We start from the raw sequence: 22,641 nt of genomic DNA, 5'->3' as shown, positions 1-22,641 counted from the left end.
GAGAATATAATGAGACCAATTTTATATTTTAATAAAGTAAAGGTGAAGTACAACTATAGATACAAAAATAAACGTAAATACTAAATCATAGCTAATTATTATTGCTGTAATGTGGTCCGGGTTGTTTCAATAATAAACTAGCTTCTTTTAACTGTAGCTAAGATTTGCACGAAATTTTAGAAAAACAAGGGTGAGTCAAATAAAGCCATTAAATATGTTCATTTCGTAATTTATGGAGCGAAAAGAATACAAAATGAAATTATTTTTCTATGTAGTTTTCACGGCGATTCATACAGGTTTTCTAGTGCTTAAAATAAGTGTTTACTTAGTGTACTCCTGTTGTATTTTTTTGTCGGACCTAAACCTCGCCTTTTTACGGTTAAAATATATGAGTCACTAAGGATAAGATCTGGCAAGTATCACAGATGTTTAAGATACTCAAAGTGCAGATCTTCAACCGTTGCAAACCTATAGAGCCGAGCATTGTCATGTTGTAGCAAAACATCTGAACTATATTTTGCTTCAAAGTACTGCACTTGACAGACATCTTTATATTGTTCTTTCAATTCTGAAGTTAGTCGGTGTGTTGCAATACTTTATAAAACTGCTGAGTATCATGGACAATGTAGTGTGCTGATACATGACTCATGCCATTACTTACTTGCCTTCAACTGCTGCAATAGATTCTGCTTTCACTATTCGATATACTTAACTAGATCGAGAAAAGCCTGCTACAGTTCATAGTTCACTTGCTGGAGTGATAGACATACATCACCGTACTGAACTTTCATTCGTCGATAAATTTCAACGGGCTTTTCACCCCTTTACTATTTTAAAAGGAACAACAAAGCACTGCATATTGCTGTGTTGTCATTTTAAGCTACGTTTTTTTTTTGAATGTTGTATGTCTGATTCGTGCCACCATTTATCGACAATTCTTCAAACTATACTGTAGAAAATGTACAGAATAATAATGGTAAAATTATTTTTCAATTTATTTTTGTAGCAATATATATGCATAATATCTCACCCTGTTTTCATTAATATACCTAGTATAAAATATATAAATGATTGTTTATTTATACTGTATTAAAAATAATGCACAACCACAAAAAAAATAGTATTACAGTATTATTTCGTCCAAAATATTTTCGATAAGTAGTGAAATTCTATTGAATGCATTAATAACATATTTAGATAAGACATTTATCTGAAAATTTATTAACAAATATATTATCACGACAGATAAAAACATATTAACATGTTACATACCTAGTAGTTCTATGTTAACAATTTAATTAATTTAACACAAAGTTATAAATTAAATTGGCTTTACATCGTACATTGTTAAATTGCCTGTAAAATGTATATAAATACGTTAATCGTTAATATTAAATTGCATTTACTAGTTATATAAGTGTTCACCTGAAACAATCTCGATCAGATCTTCTAAATATGTTTGTGTATTTTTATCCTTTTGGAATCCGGCAGTAATATTCAACTGATAATCTGGTCCGTATTTTAGGAAGAAATTATTATCTGGTATGTCGGAGGGTAAATTGTTTTGATTGGCGATGATCGCAGTCAAATATGTCCAAAGACGTGCCGCATTCGGTAAATTGTATCCTCCTAAAAATATATTATAATTGAATTGAGTCTTACTTTTTTAATAATTAATATAAATTAGAGTATTACCTCCTCCAAGAAACATTGTCGGTTTATTCCATTGTAAAATTTTATTTACACATTCACCTATTGATTTTAACGTTAAATTGCATTGTCCAAGCGGATCGCCGTTTAAACAATCACTTCCACATTGCACTACGATGACTTCAGGTTCATATTTGTTGTAAATCTTCAACGCAATTCTGTTAAAATAAAAACTTATTAATTATTATATATATAAAAAAATATGGTCAATTTTCAGATATTGAATTGCTTTTACTTATTTATTATCATTTAAAAAACTGCTGTTTTAGCTTGTTCAGATTACCTTTCAAATAAATGACACATGGTTGTGTCCGATACACCTTCCTTGAACGGAACATTGCAAGTGTATCCTTTACCGTTACCAAAACCGATGTCGTTCACAGAACCGGATCCTGGATAAAATCCTGGTTCGAATTTATGGAACGAGAGTGTGAAAACTTTCTTTGTGGAAGCAAATGCATTCTCGACTCCATTGCCTGTTAATTAAAATATATATTTTATATAATTCCATCAACGTAAACAATGTAAATATGTTTACCGTGATGAATATCTAAATCTATGTATAAGATCCTCCTGAATTTCTCTTTTAGTTTTTCGATACCTATGACAATATCGTTTACATAACAAAACCCCTCAGCTTCGTCTCTGAAAATATAGCAATTATATTTTTAATAAATGCATATTTTTACATGAATATTTTTGAAACAATAGATACATTTTATAAATTGTGATACTAGCGTCTTATAATGTTTTTTTATTACTTATCAAATTGTTCGTTTCATGTGTAGTATTAATTTATTTATATTGTTAATATATTAATTAAATAACACGTTCCTTTTCATGTTAATAAACATATACACGTTTAATCCATATTTATTTCATTTATACCTTTGCGCATGATGCCAGCCTCCCGTCCAATTGATAGAAATTCGAGATCCATTTATAAGTTCAGAAGCAGCCGTTAACGTTCCTCCGACAATACACAATAATGTGTTATATAAATTTTCAAACGGAGGGCAATCGTAACCTATGAAAGAATGAATTAATATTGCAGACATATTATATCAAATAAACATTAACCTTACACAATCCATATTCTAGTTGCTCTTCTTCAACATCGTCTAAATTCAAATCGCCTGCGTCTTTCATATATTGAACGTATGCGCTTGAGTGAAAAGTTTTTAGATCTTCATATGTTGCTTTCGTGCTTGGAGTGACTTTTACATGTTCCAGAAGGTCGTACGATTTAATAAGATCGTGGACTATTGAAGCCTATTAAAATTTTGAGGTTAAATTATCTCAAAATGAAGTATTCGTCTCATAATTTTAAATTTAAGATATTAAAACGTTTAATTCAAAGATAAAATAAAACTTATTACTCTCTCGGCAACTGCGGGAATATTATCACAAATATAAATAAGTTCATCATCATATATGTATGAAATTGAATTTGACATTTTATAAGCGGGAAACAAAACAAACATTCAAGATGTTGCCAGTAAGAAATATAAATCAATTATTTAACTATTTACAAATTATATTTTAAATGATATTGTATTAAAAAATCACGTTTATTCATTTCAACTTTATTGCACTACTAAAAATGCACTGGTGCTAAAAATATGCAACCAAAAAATAGGTACTTACTAAGCCTTTGAGTAGTGAGTTAATTTGTACAAATTTGTTAGTATACACCTGGAAGTTAGTTAATTTTACGTATTTTTATAAGATTATTTGTGTTATTTAAAAATTATTATTTTCTATTACATTCATAATATATTACGGGAAAAAACAGTGATTTTCAAAATGGTATTTTTCATTACTTTTTTGTATTAGTATGTTTTAATAATTTATTGTAACTATAATTAAATTCCGTTAATTTATTTTACATATTTTTTGTATGCTACTCGGATTTTGTGGATTGTTTTTATGTCAATTCAGAGGCTCTCAATATTTTTTATAAAATTAATATAAAATATTTTTTTTATGTTTAATTTTTGGCGACGGGAGGTGACGGGTGGCAATTAGACACAGATTGAACCGCTGCACTAGTAGTTTTATTTAATTGTACTACAGTTTACACGGTGTTTACAAAATGCGAGCCCGCCAGAGTTTTCCAGTCGAGAGGAATGTCCGTTACGCCAGTGTTACCCGAGTTTTGGTCATAATGAAATCTAAATGAAAATATATATATATATATAAATAGACACCCAACAATTTATTTCGTACTCTTTACTTTATTGGTATTATTTTCAATAAAAACCATTTACAAATATAAATCAAATTTAAAGAAATAATTTATAAATATATTGATTTTTATTTATTATTTATTCAGTTATATATGTAAATATAAAACTATCTGGAGTACCTCAAAACATTGATTACCGCTCAAAGATTATAGTTATGAACTTTTCACTGCGTTTGGCCATAGCTACGAAAGCGGGCAACAACATTTTGCTACATAAACACGTTAAAAAAGTGAAGCTGGTTAGATGTGAGCGAGCGTTGGAACTACTTATGTAAGATAATTTTTTAAAATGTATATTCCCCTCCTTTTAAGTAGATTCATTGCATATGCATGGAGTGCTTACTGTTCTGACCAACGCTCGCTTGCTACAGCGGAAAGTTCATATTCATTAATTAGTAATAAAACTACTTACTGGAAAATAAAACCCTGCTAGACTCAAGCTAATCGCATTTATATTTAGTTTAATTAAAAATATGCTGTAAATTATGCATATAGTATTTAAAATATATTGAATATTGCAGCGTACTATATTGTATTTATATTTACGTTAGTGAAAATCATTATGTTAAAATAGTTACGTGTTTCCTTGACTTAGGCGGATTCAGATTTTTCGTGATTTTGGTGCCCCCACCCATTTATCTAAGATGATCAGACGTTCTCATTTGAGAACGATTGTCCTCACCAAAAATTTGCTCCTCTTTTTGTTTATTTTTGTTTTCCTCGAACAAAAATGCCCGAAGTGACCATTTTTAAGTTCCTGCAGCATTCCTAAATGAACAAAAAAAAAATTCGTGATGAGATTGTTTTTTCAAAATCTGGGCACCTTACTATATCACATTGCGTACGATTCTTTTTTCACAGATTATCACAACTCCGCTGAACCCCTTCCGTTAAAATAATGGAAGCCGCCTTAGCTAAACTACAAATCTATACTGTGCGTACCGATTTATTTGGCACTCTAGAGCTACGCTGGAAGAAGTGAACAATATATCTTTTACAGCAGTTAACTTGTTTTATATTGCCAGTTCGTTACCACCACCCGCTAAAATATTTTCCAAGCTCTAGCAGAAAAAAATATGTTGATAGGTACCTACTTACGACGGACATTTAATTAAATTAAATATAATGTTACATGAAATTTAAGAATTAAAAATTAAAACTATAAAGTAAATATTCTATTTGAAGGCAAGAAATGTAAAATATATAATTGTATTTTCAAAAGTTCTTTTTAATGTTATTTAAAATTTGTCAACACGCGTTTGCTGTTTGACGATTAAAATTTGGCAAACTGATTTTTTAAGCTCTTTTAATATATACTGAATCTTCGCTGGGTGATATTTGGAAAGCACTATATATTGAACAATTTTTACAAAATTTTGTTGGTGGTAGAGATGGTAGATCGCAAACTTGTAAAATTACTTATTGGTATGTAAATTATGGTAAATATTTGGTATATTTTTACGTTAATAACCAAAATAATCCTTTTAAGGTTAATTTACGTTTTGTTGATTAGATGCACGTGATGATGAAACATGTAAAGATATGCCCGCAATTAATCGTTTTATGACCGAGATTTATAATAAAAAGTAATCATCTCGTTTGACGGATTGTGACAGACCCTTTTGTATGTTCGCTTCAATAATGAGCGCTTTGTTTGTTTTATTGATAATAATGAACTCATAGCGTTAAATTATCAACGTTTGAACGACAATGACGATACAATGTTAATTTTACGCAATCGTTCAGTTTGGTATTGAAATCAGTCGCATTATATCTGTTTACGATGGAGGTGAACCCGCTGAGTATAATTTTGGTCAAGTCCGATAGCAAAGGAGATCGCCTTTTGTTTCGATATCCGTACGAAGCCGATCTAGCCAACGACATCAACGATCAGAGGAACGGAAAGAGGAATCCTTATGCGTTAAGTGTCATAGAAGATTTGCTACAGACTCCAATGCCACAAACGTCGAATATACACAAAGGTATTAATCGTTCGATCGTAATGTTGTGAATTTGTAAATATTTTATCATAAGTAATTGATTCAATGTTTCTAAATCGATTTAGGTCAACTAACTGGATTCACAGATGAAGTTTTATCAACATTGTTTGCCGTCAAGCCGGAATTGTGCAATCGAAAGTTTGAGTTAAAGGTCAACGATGTGCGGTTCGTGGGTCATCCGACGCTCTTGCCCTTTAGGGCGAACAAAGGCGACGGAACTTCTTCGATGATATTGATTAATATAGTTTTCGCTCTACAAGCGCTGGCTAGTCATTCTGTTGGTTAGTTTAATTATGTTGAAATTAATGATAATGAAATATATTATGAAAATTCGTCAATTTCATCACACTGAAGTATTAATCATACTAATAATATTTATTTTGATATGTTGGATTAGTTGAAATGAAATGAATTGTTCCATTAAACGAATTATTTGTGTAATACTACAATGTATTCTTTTTCGAAGAAAAAAAATCCAAAGATAAACCTTACATAAATACACAAAAAAATTGTTTTATGGAACAAAGTATTTATTTTAATGCACATATCTCTCAAAATAATTCCCTGTTAAATAATATCCAAATGAAATTATAATTATTTAACTATATTAATATTGTTTTATTCGTTTCAGTAAAATGCTATTATGATTTAAGCAAAAGGTTAGGTAAAGCGCTTAGATATGAAGAAAAAAGATGTGCCTTTCTATCAGACGAGATGAAAATAATGGTAGAATATTGTTCATAAAATAAAATTAATTCTTGCGTAAATCATATAGAAGTATTTTTTTAGATAACGATACACGACGAATTATCTTCGATGGATAGTGACACTGAAGATAATCTCGACTCCTCTGAGAATTGTTCTCCGATGGACGATCCCTGTCGATCTCCGTTTCATAATATTTTACAGAAGAGTTCTTTAGCTATTAGTTTGAAGATCGTTTTTGAGGAACTCAGTAGTACTGGTAAGTTTAAGACTCAAAAGCGAGAATACTTGAACTGATATAAATATAGTTTCTGTATTTAAACATTTGCATATTTGTATCTGCTGCTTAGCTTGTATATATTGACAAATATGAAAGCTAATGGAATGCATATAGTAGAATTAATATCTTTGTAATAATTTCAGGCATTGTACAAGTACGAATAAACGACTGGACATTAGTTTCCTTTTGTTTACCACATAAAGCGCATCAATTCCACAACCGTGGATTGATTATCGAACCGGAAACGATCGATAGATGCCTTAGAAGTCTCAGACCATATCATGGATTGTTACTATTGGTAAATTTTAATGGAATACAAATTTTTACATATTTTCAGTGTTTATTTTAGTGATTATATATTTTTTTTATTGCTTAGATCGATCCAAATGAGTTATTGGATTCAATACCATCTGATAGCAATTCTTCTCTGATACGTCTAATCACGCAGAACAATCCTTTAAAGAGTTTACAAACGTTAGCCATTGATACGGACCTTCCACTTCAACAGGTTTATTTTATTACTATAAATTCATTTTAGTATATGAATAATTGGATAATATAAAACTTTAATTTATAGATTTTCCAATTAACTGGCCATTTGGTCTATTGGGCCAAAGCGACTATAATTTATCCACTTTGTGAGAGTAATGTGTATGTGATAGCTCCGGATGCTCAAGTACATTTACATTCTGCTTTGGTTGAAAAATTTGCCGAAGATTTCCCAGGCTTATGTCTCATACAGGTGAGTGTATAATCTTTAACCTCTTAACCGGGCTTGATGCCTGAAGGCTTCTTAATTATTTTTTATACATAATGGGTGTGACGCAATAAGTCATTGAATTTTAAAAAGTGTTTTTAACGGGAAGGATGAATTTTGTCATACCTTATATTATATCATCACAAGAGCCAGTGTGTGGCCGTTCTGTGATGACTTTTATAGTCATCACTTCTAAATTTTAATTTGACAAATTTAACAGCCTGTTTAAAATCAGTTATTTTTAATTAAATAGAAAAAAACAGCATGGTTAAGAGGTTAAAAACGTATTTTGGATAAAATGCAGTCCTTTTGTGTACTGTTTTTTATAAATAAATGTAGACATCAATTATGTACTAGAAGATTTTATACCGGCTACCGTTACGCTTGCACACGTATACGATCACACATAATGAAGCAATTTGCCGCATGTGCAAAAGTCGTCTTAAACTCGAACGACCGATTGGTCATTTGTTCATTGCGTGAAGTGTGAAATTGGCTGTTTTTCGAGAACTTTGCGCAACAGAGTTATAAAAAAATATATGATATCTTTTGAATTTAAAGCAATTAAAAACCAAAAATTTATGAAATGTTTTGACTTGTATTGGTACTATGTTAAAATTATTTTATCCGTGATTTTCAATTTATGGTTCGATTTAGATCAAAATTAAAATCATAGAATTTGTTTTATTTCTAGTTTAAAAAAATATTTACAAAGAAACTGAATATTTTGTAATTTAATATAAATAAAATAAAATTAAAATGCCAGTTTTGAGGATTAGTTGATGATATGCGTTGATTTCGCTTAGTACTTGTTTATTATCATGTGAGGCATGCTCAAATTTGACAGTTGCGAAATTTCTATTTGCTGTTCAAACCCAAACCTAACCTAAACTTATATAATAACAGTATAATGGTTAGTTTGTTTAGTTCAAGTTTGGGTTTGAACATCAAATAGACGTTTCGCAACTGTAAAATTTGGGCGTGGTGCCATGATAATAAACAAGTACCAAAATTTGGTTTAAATAAAATGATTAATAAGTTAATTTTTTGGTACTTTACTGTTATCGGGAGTCAAATTTATTCTAAAAAAATATTTATTAATTTTATTTATTTATATACAATTATAAATGACATTTTCTTAAGTAAATTCGTTGTTGAGAGTTATTCATTGGGTGTTCACTGTTCTGACTTAACACTCACTTGTTGCTGCTCATTTGCACCTAACCTGTTTACGTTAAATACGTTTTAAAAGTTAAACAGGCTAAGTGCGAACAAGCGGCAGCGAGTGAACATTGGTCAGAACAGTGAACACCCCATAAGCACAAAAAAACAGATTCTAGAAGGAATTGTACAGCTTCCAATTGCTTCAGTGTATATGTGCAAGCGCGGTGGTGGCCTAATGTTACCATAGATATTAAAAGATTATTAATCATGTTCCTTTTATATGTAAAGGTGATGTCAATGCTATCTCTCCCTGCTCCTTTATGGTATCCTGCACGGGCATGGGCCGGAGGAGCTGCCTTGTTTGCTAAATGTGTGGTTTGGATGTTGCAAAGGCACTTGTTGTTACAGTTGCACACTTACATACAATTTTTGCCAACTGTAAACGGACCTCCACGAAATGGTAATTTTATTAGTAACCTTATACGATCAATCAGATTGATATTACATTATATCATTTTTACCACTTTAGTTATTTAAAATAGTAGACATTTTTTTTTAATCTGAGAATGGATTTTTAGCATAATTTTTTTTTAGATATGGAAATTTCATACTCAAGGTGCTCACTATTAACTTTGGCATAACTGTGCTACAAGTTAAGTCACCTCAATCTTGAATGATTAATGCTCTGTCTAACCAAATATCATTTATTTGCCTCATTATCATATCATTACTTGCCGCCCCCGTTAGATACCAAAATCTCTTAATTTGAACATTAAGTTGACTAATATTAATATTAATATTTTTACAGGTACAAGAGATTATTATTGTGAGAAGCATAATGGTCCTAGGCCAGTGTTATCGGATTCATTAAATTCTCTCAATCATATACCACATACTTCAGCTACGACTCCATCGTCAGAGAATTCCGGAGATGAATCGTTAGTTTTATGTGGAGTCGATAATACCGAATGGATGTTTCCAGCAAACATATTCAAGATTAACGACATTAACTATTCTTCTAAAAAACACGATAAAACTGACGTAACCAAAATTAACGGCAAGGTGAATGAGAGTGATAAGAATAGAATTGATAATCCCAAGAACGTATTCAGAGAGAGTAACTTGATATTCGGTGACATCACTCTTGGATCGTCGGCTGATTCACAATCGACACTGACCGCTTCTAGTGAACACGATTCATCGATCGATAACGTCGACGATATCATCTTAAAGTTCAACAATAACGAACACGACAAGTTGCAAAGCAACGGCATAAAACATGCGATTAATGGCAATAAGAATTTAACACACGACAAGATAGTAAATGACATAGAATTGACTAATAACGTTAGTAATAATAATTTAAAAAATACTCTATTAAATATAAATATTGGAACTGATAGTATTTTAAATATCGAGAATGACGCAAAGGTGGTCGTGAATGGATTGAACAATTTGAAGATCGAAGATAACGTGGTGCTCAACGGTAAAGATTCGAACGAGAAAGAAAGATGTCAATGGACATTAAACACTAGCAATTCGAGTTCCGGTAGTAATCTATCGGAGAAGAAGTGTAATAATGTTAACGTTAAACTTGTAGATACTTCGTGAGTATTATTGCTTGGTTAAATATTTCTTAGATTTTAATATATATAATATACTTATAATCTTTCAGTTTTCAACCAAATAACACGTTAAACGTCGTACATTATAATATATGCCAAGTGGATGGTTCGAATAAAAATTCTAACGCATCAATCAATAATAGTAATGGAGAACCATTTAATGAAGAAACGTTGTTAGCTGAGTTTACCGAAGAAGAAAAGATTGCGTTATTTCAAATACCAGCTGCTCATAATCCGGAAGATTTACATTTGATGGCAACTTTATATAAAAAAGGTAGAAATGAGTTCAATAACAGATTACTTATAAATTTTAAGAAACTACACTATCTGATTTTGTTATTTTGCTACTACACATACTGAATCAATGATCATGGAGAATCTAAGGATTATACGTTTTATTAATTTTGTTAATATTTACCATATTTATAATTATCGCTATTTACTATTTTTTTAATTTTACTGCCTGTTGATTATGTATTAATATTTCTTAGCTGGAAAATCACTTAGCCATTTTTATCTCTTCTTTTACTCTCCTCACACTAAGTTTTAATTAATCATCTCGTCTTTCACAAACCATATGGCATTTTAATGTTTTTGATTGGAATCTGAATTAATTCGATGCTGAAATTTTGACTATTGCATATATTGAAACTTTGTTGGATGTTATTGAACAATACTAAAAGCAGATCGTCCTTTTCATCAAACTTAACAGTTTTTTATAAATATTTTAATGTTTATTTTTTGTATAGGATACTTTAAAGGCGAGCAACATATAGAAGAAATTATGTTTATGGAAAATTTGACAAGGTCGCAAGTGTTGCAGCTGTTGGATAAGTTCAGAGACGTTCTTATCACGTATGAGACTGAAGATCCCGCAATAGCCATGCTCTATTCTAACATGTAATCACATTGTGTAGTTCTGACGTGTTTTACACATTTACAATGCATATAAAAATAATCCCTTTTACAGTATGTATATATTTAATATATGTAATAGTGTTTTATAATAAATTTAATATATTTTTTCTATTATACTAAAAACAGTTATTGTGTCTGTGCGTACATTATGATTATTATATGTAATATTGTATTTAATATACAAGCATGTATCAATTTATAAATAAATTATTTAATTATTATTATTGCGTTTGTGACAGGGTAAATAAAAGGCATTGACAATGCTTTATAGTTTATTCTATAAGAATGCACTTAGGTTAAAGACAATCTTCAATTTTATGTATAAAATTGACGATAACCATAGCGATTTATGGTTAATTATAAATATGAATATCGACAACATGAATAGATTACTTTAATTTAACCAATAACATTTCAGACGTCTTAAGGGGAACTATTTAATTAAATTATGCATTAAACAATGATAATAATCAAATATATTGTTAAAGCAAACTAATAATTTATTTTAAATTCTCTTTTTAAATTGAAAGATCTAATTACAAAAATAATTAAAAAAGCTATAATTTAACATTACATTAGAACGATACTAAAGTGCAGGTTTTTAAAAATACATTTGATAAAAAATAATAGTGAAGCGTTTATAGCCTCTAACGTTATGTTATTAGTCAGAGTACTTTTGAATATTCTTATGTTACAAAAATACATTTGTACATCATATTCTCATTCAGGAATATTTGTTCGGAACTAATAATCAAATATAATAAATCACATTGATTCTTAATCATAATATAAATGGATGGCATCGTAGTGTTTAAGGTTATACATATAATATATATTTATTTACATGTTGATAAATTTGATTTGTACACATATATTTTATATGTAAATAAAATCGTTTCCAAACGTAAAAATAAACTTTTTACAATAAATATTAATAAATTCAATCGACGTTAGTGCAAAAATTACTCAATATTATTTATGATCTAAAAAAATGTATAATATTACAATTCCTTAAATTGTTTTGTATTATTTTTGCAAGCAATCTCTTTCAATACATTATATTCTACCCCTCTAGTTTGTATAAATATTTCGCTTTGTTTACTTTTAAGGCATATTATACATTGACAGGCATTAATTAAATACATATTGGTCATAAATTGTCTGTGCGATTAAAATGAACACTCATACATAATTGAGTTTCACTTTAAATTAATTTACGTGCTATTAATTAAAAAGGTTACAGCCAGTCCTCATTTTTGTTAGCTTCAGAGTTCTGATAGTGTTTAAGCAATTATATTATTTTGTAAGACAGATATAAATTGTATTTTAACTTTGTTCAAAAACTCTCGAGTCCGCAAAAGGGAGATATTAAAATTATTCTTAAGTACAGGGGATCAAATTTTTAATATTAAATAAATGTAGGTGATAATAATAATTCTACCAAAATAGGTACATATATACAATTCCATAGTACATGAATATAAAATTCTTAAAGATTAAATAAAATTTAAAAAATGAGGAGTGACTGTGTCAGGTCGTAAACAATGATTGGGAGTTGTTTTACACTGTGAAAGATTCAAGAATAGTATGTATTTAAAAATATTTCCCAATTCTAGTTACATATCTGTGGTATTTGGTAAATGTTTTATAATTTTTCTTTTCCTATTCTGAAAATTGAAAAATAATATTAAGTTGAATCATAAAAAACACTATTTACAAACATTTTCTATTGGTAAAGATATTGAGATGGAATAACTTCAATTTTCTTTAAACATTGCCTTAGATTAACTGCTACAGAAGTTAATATTTTCAGCATCAAATAATTTGTTTAGGATTTCTCTCATATTTATTTTTTCATATTTATCTTTATACTACATAAGCTTCACTCTAAATTCCAATTAATATGGATTAGTGAACGTTTTTGTTATTATATTAAACTACAAGTTTGAATGTTTTGCCGTAAGTATAAAATAAATCGTTTTATATGTTAAAGTATATATTGATTAAAAATATTTTAGTTTTTCATTAAGATCTTTTAATTATTTTAATATATCGTCGATTTTATAGTAAGAACACCGAAAGGCCTACCCCAGAAGCCATCATGGGCCGAATTGTAGCAATTTCTACTACAACGGAAAGAAGTAAAAACACGATTCAATTTATTTACCTATATCTGCATTAGAATAAAAATATGGATTTTTAGTATAAAAATTGGTATAAAAATGTGTTTAATTATTTAACGATATATGCATTATGATAAAGTGTATCATTATCTTCATATACTATAATTTTATTATGTTGTGCTGTCTTATATATAGAGAATATGACACTAAAATATTATTATTTTCCCTCGCTGTGAATTTTCTGCTTAAAGTAACTTTTTTAAAACAATAATACTATGTAGATCAGCACTTAAATAATTAATAAAATTATAACAATATATAAGGGATTAAGTTACGTTATTTGTACTAAAAAGACAAGGAAATTAACCAAGAAGAAGCTATCAGTTATACATTTATTTACTAAAATACACACAATGCGTAAAAAATGATCTAAAAAATAACATAATTCATATAATATTAAATCGCTATTAAAAAATCTGAAATTATATTAAATTAATCGGACCAGCTCCTCATAGCTAACACCGAACAAGTCATTGATGCTACTGGCGTATTAAGAAACTGGATGGCTATTGCCATAAGCGAGTTGGCAATAATAAAAGGATCAAAGATTCTCAAAGAAATGATTAGAATGTATAACTTTGTACAATAATACAGCGAATCATAGCACAAAGCGTCTAATAAAAAGACGTTGGGGTGCAGGGAAGGATAGTTACGAAACTCCCTCATATAAAGATATCTTAATAATCTTTCTTGGATTTTCTCAAGCATAAGAGAATATTTGGCTTTGCAGAAGTTCATGTTTCTAGATTGAAGGATGATGTTTCAAGATTTCTACGAGTCAAAGTGTTATAAAGGAAGCTAATCACTGATAATAATATCGAAATGAAACGCACTCCTTATAACAAACAGAGCATCTTAAAACTATTGTTGAAATGTAAAGAAAATTTCCATTTTATCTCAAAAATAATTCCGAGGTCTCTACTGGAAATGTTTCTATCCAGTTTATTTTCACCTAGGGAATAAGAAAACTGAATTTTATGAATTCAAGTAGATTACCAAAGCATTAATTATCAAGGCTAGTAGACCTATTATGCTGCTGAAAAAATTGGATCAATCTAAATTTTTCAACAGAACGTGGTGGGTTGCGATAGCATTGATCACATACATATGTAATTGAGGCATCAATCTTGACTGGCATATTTAACGTGGCGTTATGCCAAAAAATAAATCGCTCTATATATCAGAAATTTATTTGCGATGAATGCTTATCTTACGATCAATTTTATAGCGCAGTATCATAAGTGAAGCATCCAAAACATCAGCATGTGTTGCTAGGTAAAAAATAATTAAGATGAAACAAGAGACTTGTCATTATTATTATGATTAATCATTTATAACTGAGAAACAAGTTTAGCACAATAAATCATAAAAAATGCGTTTTAGAGAGTAGCGTGCTTTACATATAATTTAAATTATCTAAATTTTGTGAAAAAAAACTAGTAATTTGACCAAATACCACAGATATTCATTCAGGGGAAAGGGACTGAATACACACAAAACCGTCATATTGAATACGTCTCTCGATTAAAAAAATAAGCTCTATCTTTGTGCAGATATTCTTCTCACAAATTGGTTTCCATGTCTGTGGCGTTTTCCCTATTGGACGACCCTTCGAGGAGTCTCACCGCGTCCGCACCGGACACAATATTATCCACACAGGATCTTCTGTTCAGCAGTGTGTCGTTGATGAAAGCCCTCGATTGACCGAACAGCTCACCCCTATCCGTCACCGACCTCGTTATTCTCCTAAAGGGTGGCATATTCACTGCCACTTCGTACGGGGGAGGGTCTTCTGTGGGGGTAGTTTGTCGTCTGCCCCCGAACGGATCGTCAGGGCAGATTCCCAACAAAGGACTGGCGAAATAAAAACCAGAACATCTCTCGTTATCTTCCTGAGCCGACAGATTACGATCGATGGACTGTATTTGAGACATCGGCATCGGATCTTCGCTATGTAATATAACAGAATTCACAGCATTATGGGATTCATTAGTCTGTTTGATCAGAGAATCAGTTAGAGAATTCTTCCTGCAGTTCAATAGAGGAATCGGTCTGACTCTAGCGCTACAATGACTTCTACCGCTATTGATGGGCTTAGATAAGAATCCGGCCCAAGATTTTCGATTTTGGGCTTTGTAATGACTCACCGAATTTTTGTCTATCGATGCGTTGTTCGCTTTTAGGTTGTAGCTGGATTGCGTTACTAAAATCCTAAGTGGCGATTTGTTTGAAGATTCGCTTATGGAATCGTCCGTGTCGAATAGACTAGAACAATTGACGCTGGAGTCTGTGACGTTGTATTCTTCGGCTATCCTCAGCCGCTTTCTGGTGGGTGTGATATTAGGTCCTATAATGGCACTTTGGTAATTTAGAGTTTCAATATTTTCTTGCGTTAATTGGCTAATGTTATCTACGTTTGACGTCGACGGAACTATTCTTTGGTTCTGTTCAAGCGAACGGCGCGAATATGTATTATGATTAAGACTATTTCTACAGTTTGCTCCTGCGTTGAGCACCACAATTTGAGCGTCTTCTGGGTTGGTTTGATTTTCGTTGGCACTTGGGGCAGTATCGTTATTCATGGAGGATAGGAGGAGTGCTTCTGAATAGGAAGGTACTAAGGTGCAGTTTTCTCTGATGGTAGCGAATAATTCTAAGCTGTCAATGGTGCTAGTGTGAGACATCATAGCTCCTTGATCTATATTGTTCCTGCTCCTAGCTAAGGCTAGAATATTGATTGGCTGTGAAGAAACTGTACTAGGTCCAACGTTCTGGTTCACTATGGTAGCCGATTGAGTGGTGTGGATGACTTCTGGTAAAGTTCGGCGAGGACTATTGTTGGTCGGCTGCACCATGACTGGATAGTGGTTCAGACTTTGCTCAAGCTCTTGCCTTCTGGTCGCTTCGATGTCGTAGTTCACTCCAAAAATTTTTGTTATCTGAAAAAATAAATAAAAGGATAAAACTTATATAAAAAATAAAAATAGAGTACAGCTGGAACTCTCGTTGCCGAGCGTTCCTACTGCAACGGTTATCACTTCTCATAAGTCAAAGATTCACGTCAAAAGCAATAAAATCTTGAAGTTGCTCCCAAAAATATATTTTTAATAGATTTATCAGAACGATTTTTTTCTGATTTAGATAGTTCAGAATCGAGTGAAATACAATTAATGAAGATGATACCGAAGACGATTTCTTTTATATTACGTTGACAATCAAAAAAGAATAAAAAAAATAACTAATAAGCCACCAGATTTTTTCTCTGGTAAAAAATAATTAATGTAGTCGACGAAATGAATTTAACATTTTGCAACCAGACGGAGAATTTAAATCTTTTGTATAAAATTTGGCTCACAATTAAGCCAACATCAACGGAAAGCGAGCGAGTATTCTCAACGGAAGGAATATTCACTACGAAAATTAGAAATAGACCGTCTGATTCCTCCCTAAATGCATTCATTTTTCTGAAAACTTATTTTGTATAGAAAAAATAAAATATGTATTCATATTTTTATTATTTAATTTTACAACTAATATTTTGTATAAATAATTAAAATTACATTTTTGTAGTTGTTATAAATAATAAATAAATATTTTTTTTCTCTAGAGATGGCAATGTGTACATAAATAATTTCATCGTCAGCACATAGAAATATATAAATTTAAAATACCGCAAAAATAGTGGACCGTAATGTGTCAGAATTACTCTGAAGGAAGTGCTGAGTTCAGAAAATGACATAATTAATTAGGTCATATAATTTTTTTTAATAGTTTTTACTTTCTTAGATTAATATTGATTTGACAAGTTTATATAATTCTATTGGTTAAGTATATACACAAATGATGGAAATAATTTACATCTCAAAATTTACCAAACTTTTAATTGTCACTTTCAGCTCCGGAATCTAGATTACATATACATGTACATATGTATTATTTATTTACTATATAACCATATTAATGCTATCAGAGAATTCTAGAAATACTCAAATTAAATTCTACTGTATTTTATAACAATATTATTATACTCTTTGCATCCCTCTGGGAAATCTATGCGAAACGATTTTATGAATTGTTCTTTTTTTATTTATTTTTTTTAAAACAATTGTACGAGATGACTCACCGACAGAACTCATTTTAAAGGTCTTGTATTTTATATATGTATATATAATATTATGAGCTAGAGATAAATATATATATTATATAAATTAATATAAGTTTAATTCAAATGTTTTTTTCTAGCCTCTTTCAAAATATTTATGTTACCGTTTCTATGGTACTTTTTTAGTAGCTATTAAATTATTTTTCTATTAAAGTGGTTTAATGACCTTTATCTTTCATCGATAGAAAGAGACTGAATGGAAGTTTTTTCAAGTTGTCGAGGTATTTTGAAATGTTTATTTATATTTAATATATTGTTTATAAATTTACCGTATAATGTACGTATGATGTGTTGCATTCGATAAGAATACGCAAGGGCCACGAGAGCAGCAGGCACGAAAGCACCCAAAAAAGCACGTGACTGGAATACCATGGCATGCTATCGGAATCCCTGGAACGAACAAAACATAACAAGTGAGTAGCTGAAATTATATCACACTTCCGCATATACATATATTTCGTTACGCCATTTAATAAGCGTTGACATTTGGAGGCGTGGAATGATTTCGATGGAAAACAATACAAATCACCACACCCATGGCAACTAGCAACGGTGACCTCAAAATGGTAAAAATCGATGAAAACAGGTGCGTCCGGTCATCGGAAAGCAATTTGAATAATTGTAGGCAAATATAATTTATGTAGGACGGCTTTGCAAGAGCTTATAGGTATTCAGGTAGTTGTGTATAAGGACGTTTTGGATGACTAAGCTTTAAGCCAGTTGTATTTGGTCGCTTTGATAATGCTCAAGTTTGAATATAGTAAGACGTAATTAAGCCCTTCATTCTCAGTATATTTTTTGAGTTTATGGTTAGGTCTTTATTGTCATGATTAAGGGTTCTTTCTGGTGTCTTTTGAAAATCTCCCCTTCTCTTTCTTACATATAATTAGGTAAAATTATCTCCTTAGCTTGATTTAACTATCAATACTTCAGCATTAGTATGTTTATAAGTTGATATTGCGCAAATATTGAGGCGATCGTGAGGAAAAAGATAAAACAAAGTAAGCACCTGTAAGCTACCATGTATTCCTTAAATGAAGAAACGCCGACCAAATCGAGTCCTTCTCTCATCTCCATATAGTCTCCGAAACGTTCATGATCTGCGAAAAATCTCGAACGTTGATCTTCAAACTCTGAAATATATTTAAATAATATTAAGCAAAAATACATAAGCAAAAAAAAAAATCGATAAATATTGTAAACAGATTGTAATTTACTTGATATTAAGTTTCAAGTCTGGTGTGTTTATTATGCTGTCAGGGAATTTGGATCTATCAAAGTTAGTTGTAAATGCATTAAATATACACGTGATTTAGGTATGATCCTAATTAGCATATCGAATGTGATAATGTGTTTCTGTAAACGCGGGTTAGGCCAGTTACTAAGCTAGTTATTTGATGACAATCTGATTCTTGAGAAAATTTAAAATTCTGTGTAATTTTCGTTATCAATATAAATTAGGTATTCCGAATTGCAAGCATTCTGGCGTAGAAACACGTTAGAGTTGAATGTTTCATTACTTATGACAATCTTTCGCGAACGTTGGGAGAGTTGGTCATTTTATTTTTATAAATTAATATAGCAAATATTAGTTTAATACATTAGACGAAGAAATAAAGTTATTAATTACACAGAAAATTAGCGACGTCTCCCTCGGTGGCGAAAGAAAGTTTTTAACTGAAGCGTAAACGAAGTAACTTTTATATAAAAGTAAATTCGAAAGCTCGTCAAGGATTAGCCAGTTCTTGATAAGTAATCAAGTCCCCTTTAATTTGGAAGAGACATAAATAAACAAACAAACCACTGGCTGCTTCTATGTTGGAGAATGCGAATCCTTTGCTGAAGCGTATCTTAGTGATGGGACCCCTGGAGTCTAGAATCAAGTTGCGAGAGACGTCCTTGTAACCGCAGTAGGCGTGGACGAAAGTCGCTGAGGCACTGTGGGTGTTGACCCTTTCGTAATACACCTGAAAACGACATGAATTATTTAGCTAGTGAAGGATAACGATGTTACTCTATTACCACTCAAAATTCGTATTTTGCCAATTCAATTTATCTAATATTTTAATTTGCAAACCTAATAAATATAGTTTATATTGTAATATTTCATATTTATACACAGATTTATTAATAAAAACATAATGCAATGTCTTATTACTATTTTTTTTACTTATTATTCACATGATCGGTCGGTCGAGAATAGTGCTTCTCAAATTCAATGCTTCTGGAACGGAGCCATGCTGTATATCAAAAACTAATTACTATTTTATAAAAAGGGATAGATGTGTTTGATGCATACATTTTAACTGTATCATTCATAGTAAATTGGCTTTTTCGTGAAAAGGTTTAAAAAATTATAAGTTAGTACATAATATGAACGATCTTTCTTTTCACTGAAGTGATGGAAAATAGTTGTTTTTTTCGGGTTTTGAGGTCGAAGGATATACAATAAATCACATATATATTTTATTTATTTTAATTTTTATTACAAATCTGACCATCATCATTAACAATTTTCTTCAATGTGTCATAATGGCCAAAAACAAACATTTAAAAAATAATAATAAATAAAACCACATAAAATAGATGAGAATCATCCCACATAATTTTTTTCAGTTCCTCATAGCTATCGCCTAAAGCATGCTTGTGTTTGGCAATATATATTCAATATATGTATATTAACTAAATAAAATATTGAAGTGACGAAATGAGATCAGAATGTCTCCATTGAGATCGGGAACTGAATATGATTTGTCATAGACGGAACAAAAATACTAATAGCTGTTTTTGAAAGTTTTCGCTGGAGTGTCGCGAATTATTGTCGGTTGTGATCTGTCGTGATATGATTTTGTGATAATGCTGGACTTCCGTTAATGTGCCTCGTGCTAGGACTCCTCGGGGTTGGTCTCGGGAGCCTCTTCCCCTGTCTACCTCTTTGACCAAGTGTCGCATCTTTTATATTTCTGATTCGAGACAGCTCTGGCGAATTGTAGAAGAGGATGTTCGTGGGCCAATTGCATCACTCTTTTGACAGACCTATAAAATATATTTACGCCTTAAGGGTAAATATATTTTATAGGTCTGTACAATTCCAGCAGAACACTTTCGGCGATCGTTAACAAGGTGGTCCGTAAATATTTGCAATTATTAATGCAATTGTTTCATCCCGAGCTCTCTTTTTTCATTGTTAAAGTCTGACTTGGTATTTCTTTTGGTAACGTCACAAATGAGCGCAAAAAAATTAATTATAAGCCTTATAAGCGCTGCGTTTTATATATATATATATATATTAATCTTTGATAAAAAATATTTTTTTTTGTAATCTGAGATGCACGACATTTTAATCGTTATGGTTTACATGAAGTATAACCTTGAACTCGTTTGAGCTTGTTTATGCATCTCGAAATATTTAAAAAAAAATCAGTAGCTATGTGACGTCGGACGCGTAAACTGTTTCGTTACATTTTTGTCGAATAAGTGTTTTTATAATAATATCCCTTTCGATGTTTTTAATTATAAAGTGATAGTGTAATTTAGTGTATGTGCTAGAATTAAGCAGTGTATAATTCAAATTAGTGTTTATAATAGTGCTTAGTTGCATCGGCGCGGCGCGGCGCGGCGCTAGCGTCCTTACCGATGCCGCGCCAATGCGCCCCCACTACCCTACCCGTCACGCCGAAGGACAAGGTAATGTCTTTGGAATTTTCTGTGTCTTTCGAATATAGTTAACCCTTTGTGCTCGTAAGTCCACATGTGTCGACATCGTATTCGAAGCGTTGCACTCTTACGTCGACAAAACTTGAAATGCATTTATTGGCTTTGTGTTCGGGCTAATTTTGCCAATTTATATTTATTAATAGTAAAAAAACCTCTGGTAAGCACATTTTAGTAATATCGAATTTTTAACTTATACAAATAACTCAATAATCTTAAATTTACGAGTGTAAGTTTATTGTAAAATTTTTCATCGGAACATGGTCGTTTCGTTTGGTGTTAAGACCGATACTTGACAGTTTTACGGTGACAATTATTGCTTTTAAACTGATTTTTTCCTTCAAAGGGCATCTATATTTTTATGATGTGGGATGAAACGGGATCATATGCTCTAATTGTGCATAATTGTTACTTAATATTGTGTGTCTGTTATGAAATAAAGAGATTAGAAAATTTAGTATGACGGAAAAAAAGAGCGAGATGCAAGCAGAGCTCGCTATATCGCTCGCACTATTAAAATGAGCGATTGACAACTATCGACCTGGGTATCGACATTTTTAGCGGCAACTCAAATAATAAAGTCTACACCAGGTCTCGGCAACCTTTTTTGGCTGCGGGTCAAAATAATTAAAATGTCAGTGAATATTTTTGGTCCTAACAACCATATATGTGGTCTAGTCGTAGCACGTAATCTGGTACATGCACATGTATTTATAAAATCGAAATTCTATTTGATAACTCGAATGTGTCACTTTTTCAAGCTAGTAAATTACTAAATTATGTAAAACAGAATTAGTAATCTGTGTTTTAATTATTTATAAATACATATATTGATTTACTTATAGAAATTATCCGTGATATTATTACTGTGACAGTAATAGTAGTAGGAATGATATCTAACCACTTAAAAGAAGATGGATTATGCCAATATTTGATCTAATTATAATCTTAAATAATATGACAATTGGTATGGTGCGCCAAGTAAATATTGTTAACCAAATATAATACCTCTGCACCAAGAGATCCTTTTACTGTCCAGATACCCAGAGACCCGAAACTATAGAATAATATATCGATTTATAAAAACACTAAACAATTTACTAAGAGAGATTAGCACAATAGCTTATTATTATTATTCGTAAGCTAATAAAAATATTGTTTCTAAAACAAGTTTA

The 22,641-nt window shown here is 30.9% G+C and overlaps 3 protein-coding genes across 4 annotated transcripts in view; 1 reads left to right on the top strand and 2 right to left on the bottom strand.

Moving 5' to 3' along the window:
* Positions 1-7: 7 nt before the first annotated feature.
* On the bottom strand, positions 8-3,336 carry LOC148231859 (histone deacetylase 8-like). Of its 2 annotated transcripts, XM_088192203.1 has the most exons (9): positions 3,090-3,336; positions 2,796-2,982; positions 2,599-2,737; positions 2,249-2,355; positions 1,994-2,186; positions 1,696-1,868; positions 1,426-1,629; positions 1,273-1,356; positions 8-1,210 (listed from the first exon to the last, which is right to left on the bottom strand). In XM_088192203.1, the coding sequence occupies exons 1-8, from the start codon at positions 3,192-3,194 to the stop codon at positions 1,322-1,324; spliced, it is 1,143 nt and encodes a 380-aa protein (XP_088048329.1). In that variant the 5' UTR covers positions 3,195-3,336; the 3' UTR covers positions 8-1,210; positions 1,273-1,321. The 2 variants fall into 2 exon arrangements, with proteins under 2 accessions (XP_088048329.1, XP_088048328.1); XM_088192202.1 differs by having other exon boundaries at positions 1,199-1,356; positions 3,090-3,335.
* A 2,198-nt stretch (positions 3,337-5,534) lies between these two features.
* Positions 5,535-11,628, top strand: Nprl3 (GATOR complex protein Nprl3). Its single transcript, XM_088192980.1, has 11 exons — positions 5,535-5,940; positions 6,024-6,239; positions 6,590-6,684; positions 6,748-6,922; positions 7,087-7,241; positions 7,320-7,451; positions 7,521-7,685; positions 9,153-9,324; positions 9,673-10,471; positions 10,540-10,763; positions 11,239-11,628. The coding sequence occupies exons 1-11, from the start codon at positions 5,742-5,744 to the stop codon at positions 11,391-11,393; spliced, it is 2,487 nt and encodes an 828-aa protein (XP_088049106.1). The 5' UTR covers positions 5,535-5,741; the 3' UTR covers positions 11,394-11,628.
* A 3,403-nt stretch (positions 11,629-15,031) lies between these two features.
* LOC148231856 (uncharacterized) overlaps positions 15,032-22,641 on the bottom strand; it is a 121,135-nt gene continuing 113,525 nt past the window's right edge. Inside the window, exons 5-8 of the mRNA XM_088192296.1 lie at positions 19,554-19,719; positions 18,762-18,885; positions 18,022-18,142; positions 15,032-16,529 (exon numbers count right to left, since the gene is read on the bottom strand). Coding sequence (XP_088048422.1) covers positions 15,153-16,529; positions 18,022-18,142; positions 18,762-18,885; positions 19,554-19,719 — 1,788 coding nt within the window. The 3' untranslated portion in view covers positions 15,032-15,152. The remainder of the gene's footprint in view (positions 16,530-18,021; positions 18,143-18,761; positions 18,886-19,553; positions 19,720-22,641) is intronic.

The sequence above is a fragment of the Plectrocnemia conspersa genome, unplaced genomic scaffold (assembly GCF_051122295.1).
Source record: "Plectrocnemia conspersa isolate PC_06_02 unplaced genomic scaffold, ASM5112229v1 ptg000009l, whole genome shotgun sequence".
Taxonomy (NCBI): Eukaryota; Metazoa; Arthropoda; class Insecta; order Trichoptera; family Polycentropodidae; genus Plectrocnemia; species Plectrocnemia conspersa.
The sequence above is the reverse complement of the archived record's forward strand: the minus strand, read 5'-3'. Positions and strand labels throughout refer to the sequence as shown.